General features: G+C 54.5%; 1 protein-coding gene across 1 annotated transcript in view; it reads right to left on the bottom strand.

Annotated features, from left to right (window-relative positions):
• Positions 1-9,491, bottom strand: part of LOC111158139 (sidekick cell adhesion molecule 2) — a 287,109-nt gene extending 277,618 nt beyond the window's left edge. Inside the window, 1 exon segment of the mRNA XM_022520020.1 lies at positions 9,428-9,491. Coding sequence (XP_022375728.1) covers positions 9,428-9,491 — 64 coding nt within the window.
• Positions 9,492-22,769: the final 13,278 nt, after the last annotated feature.

Here is a 22,769-nt window from a genome sequence, read left to right as displayed (position 1 = left end):
TCTCCCGGCCGGTGGTTATGGGGGCCCAGGTTCAATTATGTTTGGGGCAAAATTGATTTAGGAAGTACATATGTCTATAAAATGTTCTAGAAAAGTTTAAACACAAATGGTTGAAATATGGAAAGCACCTTGGGATCTAACAGATGATGTGACCCAAGAGAACATCTCTTTCCAATTTTTCAAAACCAAGTTTTGACCTAGATCCCCGGGGGCCCAGGAAGCCATGGGGCAGATATACCATCTCTCCCAGCAGCATCAATGGGCTTTAAAATACCCTTTTTGTGTGTTAAAATAGAATTCAGACAGACTATGCAGTGGGATGCAAATTTTCATATATTTAAAACGGAATATAAAGGAGGAAAAGGGCAGCTGCTAGCCGGCAGCGGCAGGCTCATGGCCAGCTCCCCCAGGGCCCATGTCCATCCTCCTCCACCAGCAAAGTCCCTCACTCCACAGCTGGGAAACCCTGTGTTTATGGGCCCGAGTTTCCTGAGTGAGGACACGGAGGCCCAAATGGACCCAGTGAGAATCCGTCTCGGCTTCCGAGTCCCGCACAGCCTCACGCCCGTCACCTTCCCCGTGACGCTAGGATCACCCCCCGTGCCCTTCTTCAAAGGGTTAAGTTCATTAATTGGGAACCACAATTTATGTCTAATGCCTCTACCCTTGCTGATGAAGGTTATTATCTAAGTTCAAGGAGTTTATAATTAAAGAAATCAGTCACACACACATGAAAAGAGAATTCAGAACCAACAAGGCCAAAGTAGCAAATGAGACCTCGGGACCGTCAGCATCCTGAGAGCTCAGAGGCATCTGGGAGGACGTGTTTTAGCGTCAGACTTTGGGGAAGAGCAAGGGGTGCACAGCAGGGGAGAGAGGGGCAGGGTGCTGAGGAGTTCAGGGTGGTGAGGGCAGCTGAGCACAACGAGGGAGGGGGTTGGGGACGGGAGATTGGGGCCACGTATGGGGCCAGACTATGGGGAGGGGCTTGGCGCTGACATCACAGCAGTGACAAAGCCACGGGGGCAAGGGCTCATCTGGAAGGGCTGGCCTGACCAGTCTCAGCATTTAGACCCTACCATTAAGACCCTGTGGGGGAGAAAACGGGGTATCTAGGAGGGGTCTGCTTCTCTCACAGAGAGCAGAGGCCGCCGCAGGCTGCGCCCTGTGCCCTCTACCCCTTGTGTCCCCTAAAGCTGGGGCCCGGTTTGTGGTCCCACCAGGTAGTACTGTGAGCCACTCCTGACCAGATCAAAGACAGCAGCCCAGGAAGCAGCTGACCCGACCCGTACTCACTGCCATTTTCTGACACATCGAGTGGCCCTGGCAAAGTGAACGTTTCTGAACTTGAATGCGAACAACATTAATAACGTGAATGCTTTCTGACCAAACCCCTCCGAAGATGGAGATGAAGAGGCAACTCGGTTGTCTGGGAAAGCTACACACAGAAATTTGAGGCTTTATGAAAGGATCCAATAAAAACATTCACCCTAAGGCCTGAACAGCTAAGAAGAGCTTAATATGTGGGCTCTCCGTGGTGTACTTGCATTTTAAGTTGGAGCCAGGAAACGTCTTAACCGAATAAACAAAACCCCAAGAGCATCCATTCAGATGCCCCCAGCAGGTCTGTGAGAGTTAGAGATGGCAGAGGCCTCTGGGGTCAGGGCACATGACAAATCGCATACCCAAGGCAGATTCTGCGTCCCCAAAGCCAAGACGGTGAGAATAGCGACAATGACAAGCATTTCCTCAGAGTTCACTATACACTGAATGCCGAGCGCTCAGCAGAGCTCATGAAACCCCATCGCGACCCCACAAGGTAAGGCCTCCTAGTTTCTCCACTCTGCAGATGAAGCAAATAAGGCACAGACAGGCTATGTAACCAACTCCCCCAAGGGCACCGGACTGTAAATGACCAGCAGGATTTACACCCAGGGAGTCACCCACGTTTCAGGCTCCTTGGGGCTGTCCGGCTGGGGCCCTCTGATGACCCATTCTGGATTGGCTCTCGTGGCCCAATCTGCTCTCGTAGCAGATCCATGACTGACTTCCATGCTGGTGGTGGCAACCCCAACGTCCAGGGGTCCAGCCGGATCTCTGACTATTGCTCAGATTCTGGGCCGCACAAGTGCCTCCCCACCGGCATCTTTACGGGACCAGGCGTCCTGGGAGCAGGGCTGGGGCGGCGGGGCGGGGGGGGGCGGTGTTCCAGGGTCCTGCGTCCCAGCTCCAGCAGGCCCTTGAGTATCACTCGTGCCTGCCCCAGAAGCTGAATTCCCTCAATGGGCCACACAATGGCAAGTAATAGTTCCTCCCCTTAGGATTATCATATCATCAAAATTTCATCACTGCTCCGGGTCACTAATAGCTTCCTGCATGGCATCAAACTTTAATTGCCTCTTCCCCACCCCATTCAAGTTTAAAAGATTCTTCTGTGGCTTCGTCACTGGCATCTCGTCTTGAATGCCCCAAGTGACCTTAAGGAGACTCACCAAACATCTCAAGGTTTCCCCGGGGAGGGGCTGGGGGGTGGCAGGGGAAGGAAGAGAAGCCCAGAGAAAGACCAGGTTCCCGTCCTAACTGCTCGTATTCTGCCAACTTGAGGCCCAGTGAGGACATGGCCACGGGGATCAGGAGGAGGAAGAGAAGGAGGAGTTCTGAGGGTTATTTTCAAGCTCTACCATGCCCCTGGGCCGGCCTGGTCTTTGGACAGCCCAACAGAATGGGCATCTCATCAGCAAATGGTCACTTCTTTCAGGGAAGGTATCAGGGAAGGGGCCACGGAGGTGAGGGCAGCCGGAGTGAGTGGAAGATGACAGGCACTGGGGGGGTCATAGAGCCGTACGTTCTAATCCTGACTTCCTAGCTCTGTGAGCCTCAGTTTACCCGCATGTTGGAGTGGACGGAGGGCGGAAGCAGGGAACGGTTATACTGCAGCTAACACCGTCTGACACACAGAACTGCACACCAAATGCGAGGGTGCCTCCTCTCTGGTGAGCCTAGGATGGGCAGAGAAGACCAGATCGTTCAAAACTGGGGAAGAAACAAGAAGTGGAAAAAGAAGACGCGGGGGGATTACAAAGATCCCCGGGGCTGGCGGCTGGGGCGGGGCATCTGGAAACTCCATGCAACCGCAGATTCTATCTTGAGACCCTTTGGAGGGGTCAACACAGAGACAGCTAGAGACACTGGCTTGCTGAGTGCCTGGGACAAGCCAGGCTCTGGGCTTATCCCCTGCATCGCCTGCTCGGCTCCTCCCCCCGCAGGACGGACAGGAATCGGGGAATTCCTGGGAATGTTAGTGACCGAACCCAAAGTGGCCCAGGGCAGCACAAAGTGACAGAGCTTGCACCTGGGCCACCCCAATTCCAAGGCACCGATCGAGACACTGGATGCCACTCAACAGCTCAAGGAAAAAACCCGAAAAGCAGGGAAGAGCAAGCCTAGGGCCAGGGCTCACTTGGGGATGCTTTAGGGACGGCCGTGTCTGGAGGAAAGTAACTGTGTGTGAAACGCACTTCCAGAGTGACCGCGGATCATCTCTGTGGTTAGGAAGACATGCTGGACATCACCAGTGCCCCCCCCCACCAGACACCGGTCCCTTCTTCCAGCACACGGAAGCCTGCGCTTGCCAGGCCCCTTGCCATGGGGCGGGGCCGTGTGACCAGTTCTGGCCAGTGCACTGCAAGGGGAAGTGGCTGAGGCCACGGCTTCTAATACTGGTGGAAGTCCTCCTCTCTCTTTTGTGTCTCTAGTGAGGCCTTCACGCGCGGGTGGCCTTGCTCCCCAAGCCCCTACCTGTCCTCCCGATTTCAGAAAGGTTCAGTGCAGCTACTAGGGACTCAGTCACGACCCAAGGGTCATGTTAGACCAAAGCAGGTGCCAGAAGCAGCTTCTCCTGTAGAGGCCCGAGGCAGGGGAGTGAAGGTGAGTCTGGGCAGGTGGGCTCCGGGGTCAAGGACAAGGCGACCCATCCTAAGTAAGTCTGGGCTGCAGTCGCTGCGGGACAGGGCTCCCGTCCTCGGGGTGCTTGGCTCAGCACAACGAGGGATCCATGACACGGGGCTTATGAGACGTACGGAGGAGCCCATCGGAGTGGGTAACTGGTCCGAGAGGAAGCTGGAGGGGCAGGGAGAGGCCAGAAGACAAAGTGCTCGATCCCTTCGCTACGTGTTCATTCACTAATTCTTTATTCCCTCTTTCCCATTCCTTGAGCTCCTTCTCCGTATTAGGTGCTGCCCTAGCAATGGGGGGGTACAGCAGTGAATGAAATAAAGGCCGTGCCCCCTTGAGAGGGACCAACGGTAAACAGATAAACAAGTCAATACGTGTGTCCGGTGAGGCTGAGTGCCATGAAGAAGGTAAGGGGTTGGGGGCGTTCGCGCTTGGAGACGGCATGTTTTCACGGGCTTAGGGACAGATTAGGGACATGAGATTAAAGTCCTCAAGGAAACAAGGACGGGGCCTTGCAGATATTGGGGAGGACCGGGCGTGGACACAGGGATGGCAGGACCTTTGGGAGCCAGGCGGGAGGCCAGAGAGCGACCAGGCAGTTCTGGGAACAGGGAAGTGGTCAGTGCAGTGGGCAGAGTGGGTGAGATGTTGGAGGGGAGCAGGGAGCTGGGAGGCGTGGGTCAGGACATCCTCCCAGCCTTGTGGCCGGCGCATCCTCAGCACTTAGCAGTTACCGAGAACAGTCGAAAGCGATTAGGATTATCTCATTTAACATCCAAAAACTAAACCACCCTACACAGTAGAGAGAGTGATTTTTAACCGCCTCCACATTCCACAGACGAGAAGAGTCTCGGCTCCAGGTCACTCAGTGGTGGAAGCAGGGCCTGGGAACTCCCCACCAGGTCCCTGTGGATACCTGCAGGAGAGGGATCCCCCCATAGGGCTCAGAGGGGGGCTTTCTGGACCAGATACCTGGCTGGGGAGTCTAATGAGACCAGCTGTGCAGGCCCCTCCTCGCCCTCTCCCCCCGCCCAGGACCCTGAGCAGCCCCAGATGGCCCCTTGCTGGACACTGGCCCTGCCTTCTGCCCAGTGTGTGGACAGCAGAGGGGGGCGGCCACGAGGAGGAACCCGGATGCCTCAGCAATAGCTTGTTTTCTTTTCCATTACAGGCAGTGGGGCTGCTGCCGGCAGTCGCTCGTGGCCCATTTGTTGCTATTGGCATCCCTAGGCCCCGAATGATGATGACTAATTCCCACCGTTTTAGGCAGCATGAGGGCCCTCTGTGACAGTGTGCTCCAAGGGGAGCCGGGGAGGAAATCCCCCAGGCAGCCCCATAACACCCAACATCAATTCCAGCTCAGGCTCCCGACTCCCCGAGGGGCAGGGAGTCAGAAGGACTGGGGAAGAGGTGTCCCAGCCAATCAGAGGACTTCTTCAACCACAGCCAAATCCCAGGATCATCGGCCACAGGGACACAAAAAACCAGGTTCTTTTGTAAGGTAGTGAGTCCCCCATCACCAGGGGTATACAAGCAGACACTAGACGGCCACTTGTCCCAGGTTCATGGGCAGAGGACAACACCAGCTGGCTTCTTGTGTTTATTTCAAGTCCGATGCATGGATTCATTCTAGTCCTCAGGACAAAGAACAAGTTCATTCCCTTACTGTTTAACTTACAGCCCAACTGCGTCCTGTGGTACAAAGTCAAATGCATACCAATATGCAGTTTAACACATCATTTTAAAGTCGGCCGTTCAGGCACTGTTTAAACAGAGAACTGCTGTAAAGGATTTGGCCTCTTTCCCAGCCGCCCTTCCCTGATGAAACAAGGTTCCTGGCCCCTACTTTGGCCTTCCAGTAGAGGACATAAGGGAGAGAGCGGTCGATAACCATTTGCCGAACAAATGCATGAGAGGGAGGGTTTCTGAGGCAGGTGTCTGGCTGCCAGCGTGATTCGGCCTCTGGGTAGGGGTCCCGAGTTTTCTCTTCCCACACAGAGGCCGTATCCTGCAACCAGGAGAAACACCAAAGTGTGTCACCCATCTGGCCACAGCCCGAATGTTCCAGACTCCCCAGCTGAAGCTAAGGGGCGCACAGGGTGAGGAAGAGAGGGGTGCAGGTCAGAGAGCCACAGAAGGGAGCAGCGACGCCCCCAGCCCCCTCTTGCGTGGGGCTTTGACGCGTACCGGCTGTGCCCCAGGCAAGAACGACACTCGGCCTTGTGGTAATTAGCAAGAGGCCCTGATCAATAAGTTATTTTTTGCTGTCAGTAATTAATAATTACAGCTTAGCCACACCATGTAATTAAACTTTCATCCCGCTCCCTCGAGTGCTGTTTGGCTTTTATTGTGATTAGCTCCCAGCACTAAACTTTCTCCCTTTGGAGCCTTCAGGAGCCTCCCAGGCTGGGCTTTTCCACACTGCCTGTTCCACTCCACTCACACTCCCTTCTGTCCCTCCCCACCCCCAGGCACCATTCTCTCGAAAGAACCTTCTGGACCAGCTGGCTGGGCTGCTACTGCCCTCCTTCCAGCCCCTGGGCCTCCTTAGGATGTCCACCAGAAATTAATTTTCGTGGCACCCGAAGTGTCTTTTGAGAAGCAGGCCAAAATGCAGCCATCCAGGCTCACCCAGACGTTTCCAGGCGGAGCACCTGGGAGGGGAGCCCGAGGGCCACGGCAGACAGAGCGACACAGCCTCGGAGGAAGTAGGAGGTAAAAGAAGCGTCTTGGGTGAGGAGAAGGCATGCGAGCCCTTTCTGGTGGGTGGCCAGAGCTGGTCCTCACGGTCCTTCGGCTTATGGTGTAAGAACAATCATCATCGTCGTGGTAAAAACAATTACACTTTATGAAGCACCTTCTAAGTGCCAGGCACTTGCTATGTCTCCACCAAAGACCGGCAATCCCCTTTCCTACAGCATCACTGCGCTTAGCTCCGGAAGTGCGTGTGAATTTCCAGGGACATGGTTAAACGGTGGCATTCCATATACGCAGGTGGCAATGCCTGGGTCCAGCAGCTGAAACACTGGCCAGAGTCTAGCCCAAATCCAGCGGCAGCCAAGGTGAGGTCTGTTGTGGGGACGAAGGCCACCTTGTCCCTCACTCTATGTCATGACTGGAGAATGTGGCTCACAGGCTCAGAAGGGACAAACAGGGCCAGTGGCTTCAACTATCCCAGAGGACCAAGGGCAAGGCTGCAAACTCAGACGCCAAGGAGAAACTCCATCCTCTAACCCCAAAGCAGACAGGAAAGGACCCCCGAACCTCTGTGGCCTGTCCCTGCCCCCTCCCTCCACCCCCACGTGCAATCAGCACTGCCCTTGAGTCCGGCCGAAACCAAGTTCCCACAATCCCCTGCACGGTCTGCCACCAGGAGACAAACCCAGGGTACCCATGGCTGCTGGAAAACACTCTCTCGGAGCCAGAGAACACAAATGGAGCAGCAGGGGATGGGGGCAGCTTCATTCAGAAAGGCAGCAAACAAGAGAAGCAGAGAGGGAGGAAATCAATCAGAGAGCTTCATCGATGATGACAGGGTGAGCCCCTCCAGCAGGAGGACAGAGACAGGAGGTGGCCGGATCTTAACTTCCACTGGACTGCTCAGTCTTGGCCTCAAGTGGATGGGACAGTATTGGCTGGGACATGACAGAGGCTTGATAACCCAGGAAGGACCTTCCCGTGCCCCAGGGACTCTTTATGGGCCTGGCCCTGCACAGGCAAGAACTAGTGAGCCACCTGCCCCGGAAAATCATGCCACTGCCAGAGTCCGTAGAGCAATTAAGCCAAATGCTTCCAGATGGGCTGACACCCCCAGAGCCCTCCCTGTCCCCTGGCTTTCAGCTCGTAGCCCCCGGGGCATCTCAGAGCAAATCTGTGAGATGCCGCAGGGAAGGCTACACCCCCATCCTATTCTGTGGCCTCGAGGTCCTCTCAGGACCCTTAGAAGAAGGGCCAGGCCCCTAGCAAACCCACTGCAGCTGTGGATGGTCCCGGTTCCAAGAGAGACAAGGGCCCAGAACTCACCTGGTCCCTGACTCTGTCCCCAGATCAGCCAACAGCCTTGGGTAAGTCATTTAATGCCTCTGGACCTCAGTTTACCTATCTGTTAAATGGTTTCTAGAGTAGGCCGGCCTCTAAGGTCCACCTCTGCTAGAAGATTTTATGATGATCATAAAACTAATAATAACTTTTATTACCTTACATTTACAGGGTCCCTTACAAAATTTCTAAGTGCTTTAACATAAATTACGTTGTAAAATCCTCCCCTCAACCCCGTGAGTGAGAGCTGATATTCTCATCTCTTTGATCTTGGCTCTCTGGACTGCCTGACGCTGGGCGCAGTGGGGTCCCTTCACCCCCGCCGCCTATCGGAGACCCCAGAGCTGGGGTGAGGCGGGTTCGAGACAGAGCCTCCACATTCCCGCGCCCCGGGTGGGTCCAGGCATGCTCCCGAGCCTGGAAGGGGGAGGCCAAGCCTCTCCAGTCCTGAAGCTTGGTCCAGGTTTCGTCTCCCTCCGCCCCCAGCAGGCGCCGCTCGGACACCGCTGGCACCACTGTCTGGATCTGCGAACCCCAAAGGCAAGGAAGCGCCGGTGCAGCCGCCCTCCCCCGCTGGGACCTGCCGGAGGACTAGGGATGGAGGGGGGGATGTCTGGGCATCCGCCCTCTGGAGGGGCGCAGCGCGGATCACGCCTCCCCTTCCCTCCTAACGCTTCCACCCACCGCCCCAAAGCAGCCCTTCTCCACCTCGAGGCTGCTCCAGGCAGCTACAGGTCAGAGACAGGAGCGGCCGGTGGAGCGGGGGGCAAAGGCAGGATGCTGCGTGCGTCTGGGGGCGGGAGGGGAGACGCCTCAAACCCTCCCCGCGCACCACCCCGCGCTGGGTCCGCGGTTGCACGCGCGACACGGGCTCGAGGCCCCTCTCCGCCGAGCACCCCCAGCCCCGGCGGCGGCCAGGCGGCCAGGCCCGGCAACTGCCCTCCCGGGGCGACCAGCCCGGCTCCCCGCGCCCGACTGGGGCTCCTGCCGCCGTCCTCCCGCCCCACTCCCTCGGCCCCGGGCGGCCCGCGCCTGCTCGGCAGGGCCTGGCTCTTCCCGCGGACCCCAGGCGGGGACTCGGAGCCCGGGCTGAGGAGCTCGGGGAGGCGGGCGCTGAGCCCGGCACCGAACGGCGCGCCCTCCCACGCCGGCCCGAGGGCACCCACGGCGGGAGGGGTCCGCTACCCCTCACCTCACCCCGGACGACGCCGCCCTCCACGGACCCCCGCCTTCCCTCTTCAGGAAGCCACAAGTCTCAGAAAGACGGCCCCACCCCCCCCCCGAAAGAGAGCCCCCAACTGAAGGGGGGGTGTCTTGAAACTCCCTGGAGAGGGCTCTGCCCAGGCTAAGCCCCGTGTCCAGGTGGGCACCGTGTGGCCAGAGTGCCCCCCGCCGCAGCCCCCTCCCCAGCCCCCCATGGGGTGGCCCTCCGTACCTTGGGCTCCGGTCGCACAGATCTGGTGCAGGGCCAGCAGCGTCCATATCAGCAGCCCCCACATGGTGATCAGCTTTGGAGGGTGGTGCTTCGCACTGTTTTATAATCCGGGGGGGTGGTCCTGGAACTCCGCGGCTTCGTCCCGGGAGACTGTCCACGCGGCTCGGGCCGGAGCCGGTATATGCCCAGGAGGGGCGACGCCAGCGACCCCAACCCTTCCTTCTCGTCAGCGGTCCAAGTCCGATCCCGGCGGCGCGCCCGGAAGGCGAGGGGCGAGCGAAGAGAAAGAGGAAAAGCCCGCTCTCGGATTCGGGGGCTCCTCCCTCCCCGAGCACCCCAACTCCGACTTCTCCGAGGCGGGGCGGCCTCCGCGAACCAGTCGGGTCGCGGGCCGCGCTCCGGAATAAACCGGCAACTTCAGGAAACTTCCTCCCGTGGCCACGTTGCCCGCCCCCCGCCCCCTCCCCGCCCCCTGGTTGGGTTCTCCGAGCGGACGCAGTCACCGCCGATCCCGGCGTCTGGGGCCCGGGGCCGGGCGGGAAGCGAGCGCGGCGGCCGACGCGGACGCGGGGCTTCTTTCAGGGGCGCGGGCTTCGGGGGGCGCGGCTAGCATAGCGGGCCGAATCTCCCCGGAGCTGAAGTTTTCTTCTCTCTAACTTTGCAGGCGGCATCTGGCGGGGCCGAGCCGCCCCTCTCGGCTCCACCGCCCCGGCGCCCGATCCGGGGACGCTCGGTCCCTCCCGGCGGCGCCGGGCCCGGGCGCGCCCTCGGCTCCGCGCCCAGCGGGCTAGCAAACTTTGCGGGTCCCGCGGCCCGGTGCGCAGCCCCGCGCGCCCATGTCCGTGCCGGTTGCGGGCCGGCGGGGACGGCTGCTGGGCTGGGCTGGGCGGCCCGGGCTGTCCCCGGCGCCCGGGCACGGAGCCTCCTGCCGGCCGACGATGGAGCCGGGCGGCGCTGCCCTCCGCCGCGCCCCGGCCGGAGCTCTTCGGAAAGACGCGCGGAGAGCCCGGCGGGCAGCCCCGGCTCCGGGTGCGCGGCGCCTCCTCGGACGCCCGGCGCTCGCCGGCCGCCCGGGCCCGAGGAGCAGCGGCCGCCGCGCCCGCCCCGCCGCCTGGGCGCGCCGCCGCAGCCGCCCGCCTCGGCAGCCGCCGCTGCCGCCGCTCGCCGAGCCCGCCGCCCTCCGCTTCCCGGGCTCGGCGTCCGGAGAGCCGCTCCTGCCTGCGCCGAGCCGGAGCTGCGGGGGCCGCGTGAGCCGGGGACGAGCGCGGCGGAGGCGGAGGCGGAGACGCGGAGAGGGGGGCCGAGCGCTACCCAGTGGCTGCGACTGGAGACAGCCTGCGCGCGGGGAGGCGGGGGGCGGGGGGCGGGGGGGCGGCGGCAGCAGCGGCGGCCCCGAGCCAGGCCCGGGAGCGAGCCCCGCAGAGGCAGGGTCGGTCAGCGCGGCCACAGGACCCGCGGGAGGGCGGCAGTGCCAACCCCGGGCCGCGCGGGGGAGAGATGCGCACCGGGCCCCTCCGCACTCTGGGCCAGCCTTGCCTTCCAGCCCGAGCCCCGCACCCCTCCTCTCCCGCAGGCCTCATCTGAGTCCCAGTCTCTCCCACAGCGCCGACCCCCCACCGCCATTCCCGTGATACGGGTGGCGAGTGTGTTGGGGAGAGGGGGTCGGTCAACTGCTTGATTCCAGTGTCCCCTCCCAGGTCAGGCTTTCGAGAGTCTGGAAACGCTCAGGGCCGAGAGCAAGACAAAAGAGAGGCCTGGGACTTACAGATGGCTGAGAAAGTGAAGTTGGTGCCAAGGCGTTTGCATTCTTTGTTCCGTTTTCTTTTTTTTTTTTCTTTTGAGCTCTGTTTGCTAAGGGTAGAAGAACGGAAAATTGGTGCGGGAGCCCCAGAGAAGAGGGGTGGGAGGTTTCCTCCCTTGTGGCCCAGAAGAGTGAGCAGGGACGAGCACCCACCATGGAAGAAGCCGGTAAGTGTTTGCAGGACCCAGTTAAGGTTTCCTGGGCAGTACACAGCTTTGCCTCGGTGGACTCCTTTCTCCATTTAAAAAAAAAAAAAAATTATATATATATGTAAAAATAATACTTTAAGACTGTTGGCACAAAGACAAACATATTAATGTTACATATTAAAACATTTTTTAACCTAAAATGTCACTTATGTATTCTGATTTTAAAAGAAATGACAACATTTTCATGGCCACCCAAGAAAAGGTGGTGTACCTTGGCCTGGACCCTGCTGAGCCACATGGATAACCTTGTCCTGCCTGTTTGAGGTTTCTGCTGGGGAGCAAAGAGCCCTTGAGACAGTCCATCTTCTCCCAGGCCACTTTTCTCCTCCCTCCCTAGTGTCTCACCTCTCCAGGTGCCTCACCGATGCCTCCCCTTCCTTAGGGCCTGCACCACCCCAGAGGGCAACCTCGTGTGGACTGCTGAGGTGTGGACACAGCCCCTGCAAACATTTCATCGTTTTTATACTCTCATTTCACCTGCCTTGGAAAAAGAACTGTGGGCGTTCTCTGAAAAGGGCTGAGAAGCTAGCCTGGCTTCCTTACAGCCCTTCCAAGCGCCTGATTCAAACATTTTGCACTTATTCTCCTGGAGACTCGTGCTGCATCCCAGGCCCAAGCCCTTCTGGCTGGCTGGCTGGTAAATGGGAGGGCTCCTGGGACGGGTGGCCTGAGGATGGCCAGCCCTGCTTTCCCTTGGTGGCCAGGCCACTGCCGGCTTCTTGGGGATGCCCAGCTGTGTGACGTCACACAGCACCTGAGTGTCCTTAGCTCCCAACCTGGAGCTCAGGCCCTTGCAAACCATGGAGCACAGCTGGTGAGCGGGACTGGTGAGTCGGGTGCTGTTACACTCCTCACTCACAGAGGGGGCCTGAGAGCTGGATTTGCTGAGAACTCCTCCTCAACCAGCCGGGAGACCGCAGGAAAGCTGTATCTCGGTTCTCAGAGGTGGGAGCTCACATCACCACAATGATCTGAAAGCTTGGTGGTTTCCACCCTCTTGGTCCCCAGACCCAGACTTCTGCAGGAGCTCCGGGGGCTCTGGACAGCGTTTGCTCTCTCTGTGAGAAGAGACACGGGGTTGCACAACCAGCCCCGTGTAACTTCTTCAGGGAGTTGAATCCCCGAAGGCCAGGGCAGGGCATCAACTGGGGAGCAGAGGTCAGGGAGCTTTCTTCTGGGATTGGAAGTCTCCAGGCTTGTCTGCCCCGCAGAGAGCATGGTACCCTATGGGCAGCTCTTCTAGCAAGCTCTGTCTCCAGCCATCTGGGATGGAGAAGAGGGTCCTGTCTGGCCTCAGCCTGTACACATACCCCCAGGAAGGGAAGCATCTGATTTTGCTTCCTGCCCAAGTTTCACTGGCCCAAAGCAGGCTGAGCAGGGAGCCTGGCCCCTTTGAGAGGGGCTCACTACTGGGAGAGTCACTTGCAGACACCATGACCTCATTCTCACCACCCGCGGTGTAATGAGAGGTTGCAGACCGTGCAGTTATGGTGGGTGCCCCATCAGCAGGGGCTGCGCGGCTTTCCCAGGCTCCTCTCTGCTGCTTCCCCCTTGCTGTCCTGCCCCCTCCAATTTGATTCTGTGCGTTCAGCTCTCCTGGAGAACTCGGGACAGGACCTGGGGCTTCTCCCTCATTTATATCCCATCTCCCTCTCCCCCTGGAGCCGGCACTGGAAGGCGCTTTATCTCCAAAAGGCTCTCTCCCCCATACATTCCACTCTGTAAATTGGAGGGGGGTGCCCAGCGGCAGAGAGTAACCCAATTTGCTTCAAAACAGAGGGAAAGACCTGCATCGCTCTGCTTCCCACTTTCCATGTTCCCTTTAGGTGTGGATGACGGGTGTTTAAAATGTTACCTTCCTCTTAAGATAACCTTCACTGGACCCCAAGTGGGACCACTTTCTTAGCTTCCCGTTCGGCATGCAGTCAAGGAGAGAGCATTCCTGCAGAACTTTGCCAGGGGGCTCTGGGGGAGGCGCAGCCCACCAGACACCAGCCAAGGGCAGAGACAGAGCCCAGGACAGTCAGAGGGAGCTGTTCGACATCACAGAAGGTCAAGATCCACCTCACCCCAGCATCCCTCGGCGTCGAATCCATCCTCTGCCCCATCTCTCGCACACCAACCAAAGGACAGGCAGGGCAGAGTCAACTTCTCGATATGATTATTGTCTATTTTTTTTTTTTCTATTTTCCATCTCAAATGTAACAGCAAGGAGAACAGAGTGTTCAGTTGCAGGGTCTGCCGCCTCCTTTGCTGGCGGGGACCAGGCAGCTACAGTGACACTGGACAGGGACAGGGAGAGATGCTGTGTCTGCTCCCCCCACACCTCCTCCCTACTCCCTCACCCCCTGGCCCCTACTTCCCAAGTTGCACGGGGCGCCACCTTCAGCAGAGAAGCAACCCCCCCCCCCCCCGCCACCCACCACCTCGTGGTTATTTTGCAAGAAGAATGAGCACCAAGAAGAAGGGGGAAGCCTAAAAGGAAAATGACTGAGTGGCCAGAGAAAGTCAGGGTAGACGTGGTCTTTAAACGATGGGTTTCAGGGCACAAGTGTGTCCCACGCCCAGGCCTCCCTCCTAACCCCGCCCTCTCCAGAATCCCGTTCCAAGCCACTCTCAGGGCTGCCCAGGACAAGGGCTGGGTAAGATCCACGCCCCCACCCCCAGCAGGGACTCAAGAGAGCCATCCCTGCTCAACCTGAAGGGAACTCAGACAACTAATTGCCTTGAAACACGTCTCGCAGTAAATAATCAATGGCATTCTTTTTTGCGTTTTGTTCTGTTTTGAAGATGGAGAAAGGGAAGGAGTCGAATAGTTAGAAGCAGTTTATTAATCTCCATCAGAAAAAAGAGAGGCCCTGGGTCCCCGTCTGAGTCAGCTCGGGTGGCCCTAACAGAACACCACACACTGGGGGCTCACACAAGAGAAATTTATTCCTCACAGTTCCGGAGGCTGGGAAGTCCGAGATCAAGGTGCTGGCCGATTTAGTTCTTATGAAAGGCTCTCTTTCTGGCTGGTAGATGGCCGCTTTCTTGCTGTGTCCGCACGTGGCAGAGAGAGAGAGACCAGAACTCTCTCTCCCCTTTTTTCTTTTTTTTTTTTTTAAGGTTTTATTTATTTGAGAGAGCATGAACGGGGGGAAGAGGGAGAAGCAGGCTCCCCACTGAACAGGGAGCCCAACGAGGAGTGTGATCCCAGGACCCTGGAATCATGACTTGCCCTGAAAGCAGACACTCAACAGACTGAGCCCCCCAGGCGCCCCTCTCTCTCTTCTTCTTAGGAGGACCGTAGTCCCATCCTAAAGGCCCCACCCTCATGACCTCACCTAAACCCAATTACCTCCCAGTGACCTGATCTCCAAATATTGTCACATTGGGAAGGGCTTCAACATGTGATTGTGGACACCATCTAGCCCACAGCATCCCTAACCCAAGCTCTATGTCCATCCTCAAGTCCCTGTTCTAGTTTATTTTGGCTCCCGTGGGAGGAAGAGCCTAAGAGGACAGGGCACGTCCTGGGGGGCAGCCGACATCTTCACCTCCTCTGTACTAAAGTCAGAGCCCCCATCCCCCCAGCCCCTGACCTCCAAGCCCTGGGATCTGGGGCTCCAACGGCCATGTTCCTTTCTGCTTGTGCCCACAAATCCTCCAGGGAAGGAGGAAAGGAGACATGAAGAGATGGAGCAGAAACCCAACGGTGGCAGAAATGTTTAGCGGCTTGCTGGTCGGCAGCCAGATGCCAGCTGGAGAGAATAGAGGTTAACAGACCACAGGAGACAGAATTTTTAAACAATAAAGCTGCTAAATGTAGGCTAGGCTGGGGAAGAAAGCGAACGCAAGAGGAAACATAGACGTCTTCTATATCTGGCCAGTTTCAGCCACCCAGTGCCCCTGGCTGGGCCTAGGAGGGGTGCAGCCCCATCTTGTCCAGCAGCGCGAGTGCTAATGCCTGCCAGGAGGGGGTGCTGTAAACTCACATGGCCTGGAAGGTCCAGGAAGGAGGAAGCTGGTCAGGGCAGAAAGTGCACTTTGTGGTAGTTTCAGAAATGAAACCAGCGTGCATTTTACTCATGCATGTCTTTAATGTGTCTACAATAAAAGCACCACGGAGAATCCTGCCTCTGGGTGGCTGGGACATTGATCTTTAAGCTGGACAAAGATTTAGAGTCATTTAGGGCCATTCAAAATCACAGAGCAATGAACTCCAGCTTGAGCACAGTTTACTTCATCTGCTCAGTACAGGCGGAAACTGGACCTGCCTTTCAGAGCCATCAAAGGCAGGATCTCACAACTGAAGGGGCGTGTGCCTTTGATTGGGCACCGTCCGAGTCAGCCACACTCACATGGTTCTTCCAAAGCCATGCCCCACACAGGACAGGCCTGCCTCAGGGCTTGACATTTGCTGATCCCTGGGCCTGAAATGCCCTTCGTCCAAATGTCCATGTGGCTCACTTGTCCACCTGCACAGAGGCTCTGTTTAAATACTAGCTGGCCAGTCATCCTCTCTGTGCATTGTTTTGGAGAAACATTCCCACTCAGAGGGTGATGTTCTAAACAGTCAATGCAGGTAAAGCCTCAGCAGGCCTGGCCCATCAGAGCGGCTGCTGCCCGGGTCACTCCACTGGTGTGTCCTGCCACATGTCACTCTCGGACTCACCGGCCACATGTATACAAGTGCACGCACGCACATGTGCTCTCTCTCCCTCTCCCTTCCTTTCTCTTGAGCATTCTCACCCCCATCTGATAGACTACTGATTTTACTGGCTAGTTGATTTATTACCCATCTTGCCCCCCCTCGAATGTAAGCACGCTGAAGGCTGGGATGTTTGCCTCTTTTCCTCTGTGTGTATAAAATAATCAAAATCAGATCAAACGATGATTTATCGTCCATGAAATCAAAACAACGGGAAAATGTCTATGAAGTGTGAACAGCCTTTCGATACCATTATTGTGTCTTTACTTCCCATGACCTTGTAAATGAAGCTATTTACACCTCAAATGTGTATTTTTCTGATACTTATATTTACAGCCAACTTTCACTACTTCCTGAAGATTAACCCGGTCCCCAACTAATGCCTGTAATATATACAAATGCATGCATTCATTTAACTTTTGAGAAGTAAGGTTTGGCAGAACTAAGATGAAAGGTAGCGTGAGTTTTAGGCACGCAGGTACTTCTCACGAACCATGCAATTCACATTCTAAGGTGTGTTGTGATGGAGTTAAGCCTGCTTCCTTGGTTTCTGAAAGGGACTCTTTGCTTTATCAAAAAAAGTTTACAGGACAAACCTCCTAAAAGCCACCGCATATAAAATGTGAGTCAAGGGACTCCTGGATGGCTTGGTTGGTTAAGCATCCAACTCTTGATTTCAGCTCAGATCATCATCTCAGGGTTGTGGGATCGAGCCCCACATCAGGCTCCATGCTCAGCACCGAGTCTTCTTGTCCCTCTCCCTCTGCCCTCCCCCCACTCACACTCTCTCTGAAATAAATAAATACATCTTTAAAAAATAAAATAAAATGTGATTCAATTTACATTCTAAGACCAAAGTCTACCCATGCTTGGGATAAGATGGAGGACACATGTTTTTTTTTTAGAAGGGAAAATGTGAGCTTGGATGAGTACTGAGGTGTAGCATCAGAGAGATTTTAAATATTAGCTATCTGGCTCTTTCCAGGAAAAGTGTGCCAACTCTTGCTCTCAAAGAAAATGAAGGCAAGGGGTTCCATCCATGTCCTACCCTTTTGGATTCTGATAGTGTATACCCTGTTAGAATCTGCTCATACCATTACCTTGCAGGTACAAGTACCAGCCTGCCTGTCCCTACTTGCCTGGTGCCATCTGCGAGCAGCAGTTCAAGGATGGGAGATGATCCTAACTTCCCATCACCTGACTTTTATCTGGCTAGCAATCATGCTCAGCAGGAATATATTCAATGTGAGAAGTGGGCCACGGAACAAAAATATCTCTTTCTTTGCCCTAGGGCCCTGCAGACTCCAGGTCTACGTTGTCTGCCCTAACAGACCTCTCTGGCTTTGCTCTTTCCTCTGCTTTCATTCACACACCTGCCCCATGCCTTTCTTTGCTGGCTTGGGCTCATGGCCTCATCAGGTATCTCCCCTCCCCTGCTAGACCCCAATGTATAAAAGGTCTTGGCAGAAGTCGGCCCTGATTGGGTCTTCCTGTGGCCAGTGAAGCCCTCTTGGGGACTGTTCCCATCAACACAACCAGGAAATTCTGTTGGGAACACTGAGGTTGGATCCCTTTCCCTTTCCTTTTGCTTTTGTCATGTGCGCTATTTAGGGCTAAATCTCCATGATTCTGATAAACTTAAAAAGTTTAAGGGTTCCCTGGAACCCCCTGTTTCTCTTACCCTGATTGACCTTAACTGCCTTCTCCGAGGCTATGCTGTTCTTACTGTCCTGTTCCCACCTCATCACCTGCAAATCGATCTCTCTACAACCTGGTTTTTTACTGGTTCTGTGGAACGCCATTCCCTTATGGACATGCACTTTCTTAGCCACTTGGGTTTGACTCCCTGTGGAACTCTGAATTTCCCACAAAGATGATTCCAAAGACCAGGCTCATCTCTCCTTCTCGCTCCTGCTTCTCTGAGCCGGAGGAGGCAGTCCTCGTTAATACCGAGCACCCACCATCCTGCCTTGACTTCTGGTTCAACATTTCCAGTCTCTGCCATCGGCTGCTTCTTCCCTCATTTTTCCCCTTTTTCATTAAACTCTTGACTTCCTCTACATAAGGTCAGAAAATCAAATCTGTATCCCTGGACTTCATTACTTTTACTGAATTTCAGACCGCCAGGCTGCCAGTAGACTGTTGGAAAGATGGAATGAGAAACAGAATCCATAATGTTCTTGCTGGGTAAGTTGTGCTTCCCATCAGAGTAGCCGCTCACTGAAGTGATAGTTTGGCTGGGTATATAAAAATCGAGGTTCAAAGTAGCCTTTCCTGAGAACAGTGTAGATATTTGAGCCTCTGCACATCTAACAGAAGGTAGGATACCAGTTTTATTCTCATGACTCTGCAGAAAACCTATTAGTTATCTCCAGCAAGAACTTCTTTCTGCCCTGGTTCTGAAATTTTACTGGGATGTATCGCTGTGTTGGTCTTTTGTCATTCCTCGTGCTTGGTGAGCCCATTCTTTGTGGAGATGTTCATTCTGCTCAAGGAACTTCCCTTTGATTAGGGTTTTTGATCATTTCTTTTTCTCCACGTTCTCTGTTCCCACTTCCTAAGATGCTTAGTGGTTGGATATTGTACCTGAAGACAGGCAGCATGGGCATCAGCTGGGAAATTGCCAGAAATGTAGATTCCCAGGCTTCCCCCCAGACCTACTGAATCAGAATTTATATTTTGACAAGATCCCTGGGCAACATGGATGCACATTACATTTGGAGATATGTTGCTTTAATACACTCTTGCTTCATATTTGATTTAAATGATTAGGGACACACTTCTGAAGAACCATCACTTATCACATTGGTCCCCAGAACCATCCTCTCATCTTTCCAGGCTTAGAAATCAAGTGTCCCTCCAGTCTGAGATGAGAAACTTTCTAAGTCCCAAGGGATTCTCCTCCTTTGTACACTTGTGACTCTCCGGTGTGTTCAGTCTTTTTCTTTGCACTAACATTTTTCATAACACCTTTAAATAGAAGCAGGTATTCCCAACTTGAAAAAGCTTCACTTGACCCTTTTGCCTCTTCCAGCTACCATCTCATTTCTCCATTGGCTTTTCCTGCCAAACTTCTCGAATTCATGAAAAACAGGTTCTACTTCTGTTTCCTTATATACCCCTTTTCCTTAACCCCTTGAAATCCGGCTTTTGACTTGCTGCTCTTAAAAACCTTTATGAAATGTCTTCTCTGGGCCTTTCAGTAGTACTGGCTGTGGCTGACCACTGTGGCATTTCTGAATTGTGCTATACCCTCGACTTTCATGACACCATGGTATTGCCTTTTCCCACGGAAGAAGGGGTTGGGATACCCTCACCTGGGGTATCTCCTTCTCCCAATTGTCCCTAAATTTTCAGTTCAAAATTTGGACATTTCTGTGAGTCCTTCCTGCCTGCTCTGTGCCATGCTGATCTACTGAATCCATCCAGTTCCTGACCAAGACCCACCCTTCGGTGCACACACAGAAATTCAAGACAAAGTTTACGACAATAGAATTATTACAACATGCTCCTCATCTTACCAGCCAGATTAAAAGCTACTATAGGCAAGGACAAAGTCTAGTGTGCCGTGAATGATTGTGTTGGTTGCCTCCACTGCCCAAGGGCAGCTGGACAAGGGGCTGTAGCACCCCAGAAAGGAACACCCTTTCTTCATTTTCACAAGGATACTGTCCACCCTCAATGTCATGTGCCTGGGGGCTTCTTCTGCCAGAGGAGATGCTTTCTTCTAATTCACTCAAAGGCATTGCATATGGGCTTGCAGGAGCCCGGCACAGTCTTATCCCTCTCCCATGTTCTCTGTAGTATTTATGCCAGTTTCGGGGCATCTTAGCAGTGCGATCGCCTTACTGTCTGAAAAACTCACCATTCTCCTTTCATGCTCAGGACATGAAAATATTTCAGAGATGACAGCTCAGGGCCAGGGTGTGGAGACATCCTGCGGGCCCAAGAGGACAAAACTCGCTCATCCAACAAGAAGGAAGCCCCTGGCTGCCCACAGACAGTTCACAGCCCTTCTGGAAAGCTGTATGGTTTGTTTGCTCCCCTGTTCTAAAGCCTCAGCCCTCACAGCATTTATACCAGGCCGCCTCTCCCCAGGATGTGCTTTGGGCCTGCATGGGTGTAAAGGAGAACGGGGGGGGGGGGGGCGGGGGTGGGTAGGGGTGGCAGGCTCCACCCATTACTTACCCAGGGTCCTGATCTCAGCCACTGGCACTTCCACTCTCTCTCAGGCTCCAGACGGAGCCTAAGGGCAATCCTTGGCACGTCCCTGTCTCATCCTCCACATTCCATCCATCACCAAGTCTGTGCATCCATCTCCCAAATAGACCTGCCATCTGCATTTTTCTCCCTTCCTTCCTCTGCCACTGTCCTGGTACAGCCTCCAAGTCCTCCCCGGACTTCTAACACAACCCTGTAATTACCCTGCCCTCAATACCAGTGCCCGGGGCCACCCTGCACGGGGAAGCCAGGACGCTTCATTAAAAGTAAACCGTGTAGTGATTCTCCTGCTTAAAATGCTTCAAGTACTTGAAGCTACTCAGAAATTACTATTCTCATTTTAGGTGTGATATTGTATTTTGGTTATTTTTTCCCCAAAACGGAGTGCTTCTTTTTCAGAGGTACACCCTGCACTCTTTCTATGTGAAATGATGGGATGTGTTGGATTCCAGCCCAAACAGTACCAGGTGGGCCAGGAGAGTGAGCTCGGTCACGGCGAAGCTGGGTACGCGGGGGTTTTGTGTACGACTCTGCCTCTGTATGATGCCTTTAAAACATTTTATGATGAAAAAGAAAAAAAAAACAAGTCGCAGGGATACGTTATTACTCAACAGATTACAAAATAAACTTGTAGAGATACTCCATTACTCATAAAATTAAAACAAAACAAAACATCCTCCCCTCCGCTTGCAAGTTCCAGCCTGAACCTGCCTTGCCAACGCTTGCTTCTGGCCTTGTGTCCTGCCATCCACCTCCCTCACCCTGAGGCTCCCCCATGCAACCCCCCTCCCCACCCCTAACCAGGAGTTCCTTTCTTCCCCCCAACCCCCAACCCCACCTCTTGCTCTGACTTGCCTGAGGGCTTCTCCCATGTCGTTCTGAAGCCGGAAGTCAGGGCACTCCCCCTAGTGCCCATGGCCACTCCCTGCTAACCCTCAGGCCTCAGTTGAAAACCAGTGTTCCAGAAATGCCCTTTCCAGGGCTCCAGTTTAAATTTAACCTCCCTCATTTACTTTATCACTGCACCCTGCAATTTCGCATCTTTGCCCTCACCACAATTTTGGTCTGTCTTCCCCTTGAGGCCATATGTTCCATGAGGGCCAAGTTCATGGCTGTTTCGTCCACTGGTGTGGACACTAACGCCCAGCACGCTGTTGCGAAACGAAAGGAGATGGCCACCACACCCTTGGTCCCTTTCTGGAGAAATGTGCCCGCGGCAATGCAAACAATAATTAAGATGAAAAATGAAGTGCCAAGGATACAAGAACCATGTATCTGCGACACCAGATCCACACACGTGAGGGTTTTTTCCATATTCTTTGTAATGATCCCACCTCCTTTATCAAGGGTTGCAAATTTAGAGGAAAGAGAAAAGTCTCCGGTGTTTCCCCAGGCCCATCCTTCTCCTTCCCCATGAGTAACTACCACCATGAGTTTGGTTTGTATCCAAGGCATATTTTTAATATTTTTGTTACAAATGCATGCATCCATAAACAATACATAGTATTATTTTATGTGTTTTTAAAAATGTATGTAAATGGCATAATACGCTACATAACGTCGTACAACTTATGTTTTCCATTCACCATTGTCATACACATGTGCGTCTGCATACATATTATACATCAGTTCATCCGTTTTAACTGTTCTATAGCAACGCACCGTATGAATACATCACAATTGATTTATTCATTCCCTTAATGAGGCCCATCTGGCCTATCTCCAGTTTTATCTCTGACCAAAATGCCGGAAAGGATGTACTTGAACTCGTGTCTCCCTATGCACGTCCCCATTAGACTGGCTAAAATAAATGAGAGAGAACCGGCCAGGTTGGAAGGAAATGGGAATTCTCATGTGCTGCTGCTGGTGGGAGTGGAAACTAATATTGTGGTTTCAGAGCAGTTTGTCAGTATCCACTTGGGATGGGAACGCTCAACCCCGTGGCCCTACCGTTAGGCCTCACCAGTAAATCCTTACCACCGAAGGTAAACTGTGGATTTCTTTTCTACTCAGCAGAAGGCATAAAATATACCATATTCCTTTACAGCTTAACGTTTGCAACGCATTTTTGCGTATTTTAACTGACAGGACATTCGCCACCTTGGGAAATCGGTATTCGCCCCCGTGTTATCAAGGAGAGCACCGAGGACAAGCGCGAGGACACGCCTCTGTAGTTTGGGGCAAGGATCAGATCCCACCTGTGTCACTTGCTTGCCCAGTTTTGCCTAGGGGTGTGTCTGTGGCCCCACTCTGTCTCCCTGTTTTTGTGCTACAAAGAAAATTAACAAGCTCTGGGTAGTGGATGCTGTTGGGGCCGCACCCAGATACCCTTCGCCAAGCCTTGGGTTCAGGCCTCAGGAGCTGTTAGCGTTGGCTGCTAACGGTTCACAGCTGTCCCTTCTTCAGAGAATTGCCCAC

This window comes from Enhydra lutris, unplaced genomic scaffold (genome assembly GCF_002288905.1).
Source record: "Enhydra lutris kenyoni isolate GAN:26980312 unplaced genomic scaffold, ASM228890v2 scaffoldscaffold57, whole genome shotgun sequence".
Taxonomy (NCBI): Eukaryota; Metazoa; Chordata; class Mammalia; order Carnivora; family Mustelidae; genus Enhydra; species Enhydra lutris.
The sequence above is the reverse complement of the archived record's forward strand: the minus strand, read 5'-3'. Positions and strand labels throughout refer to the sequence as shown.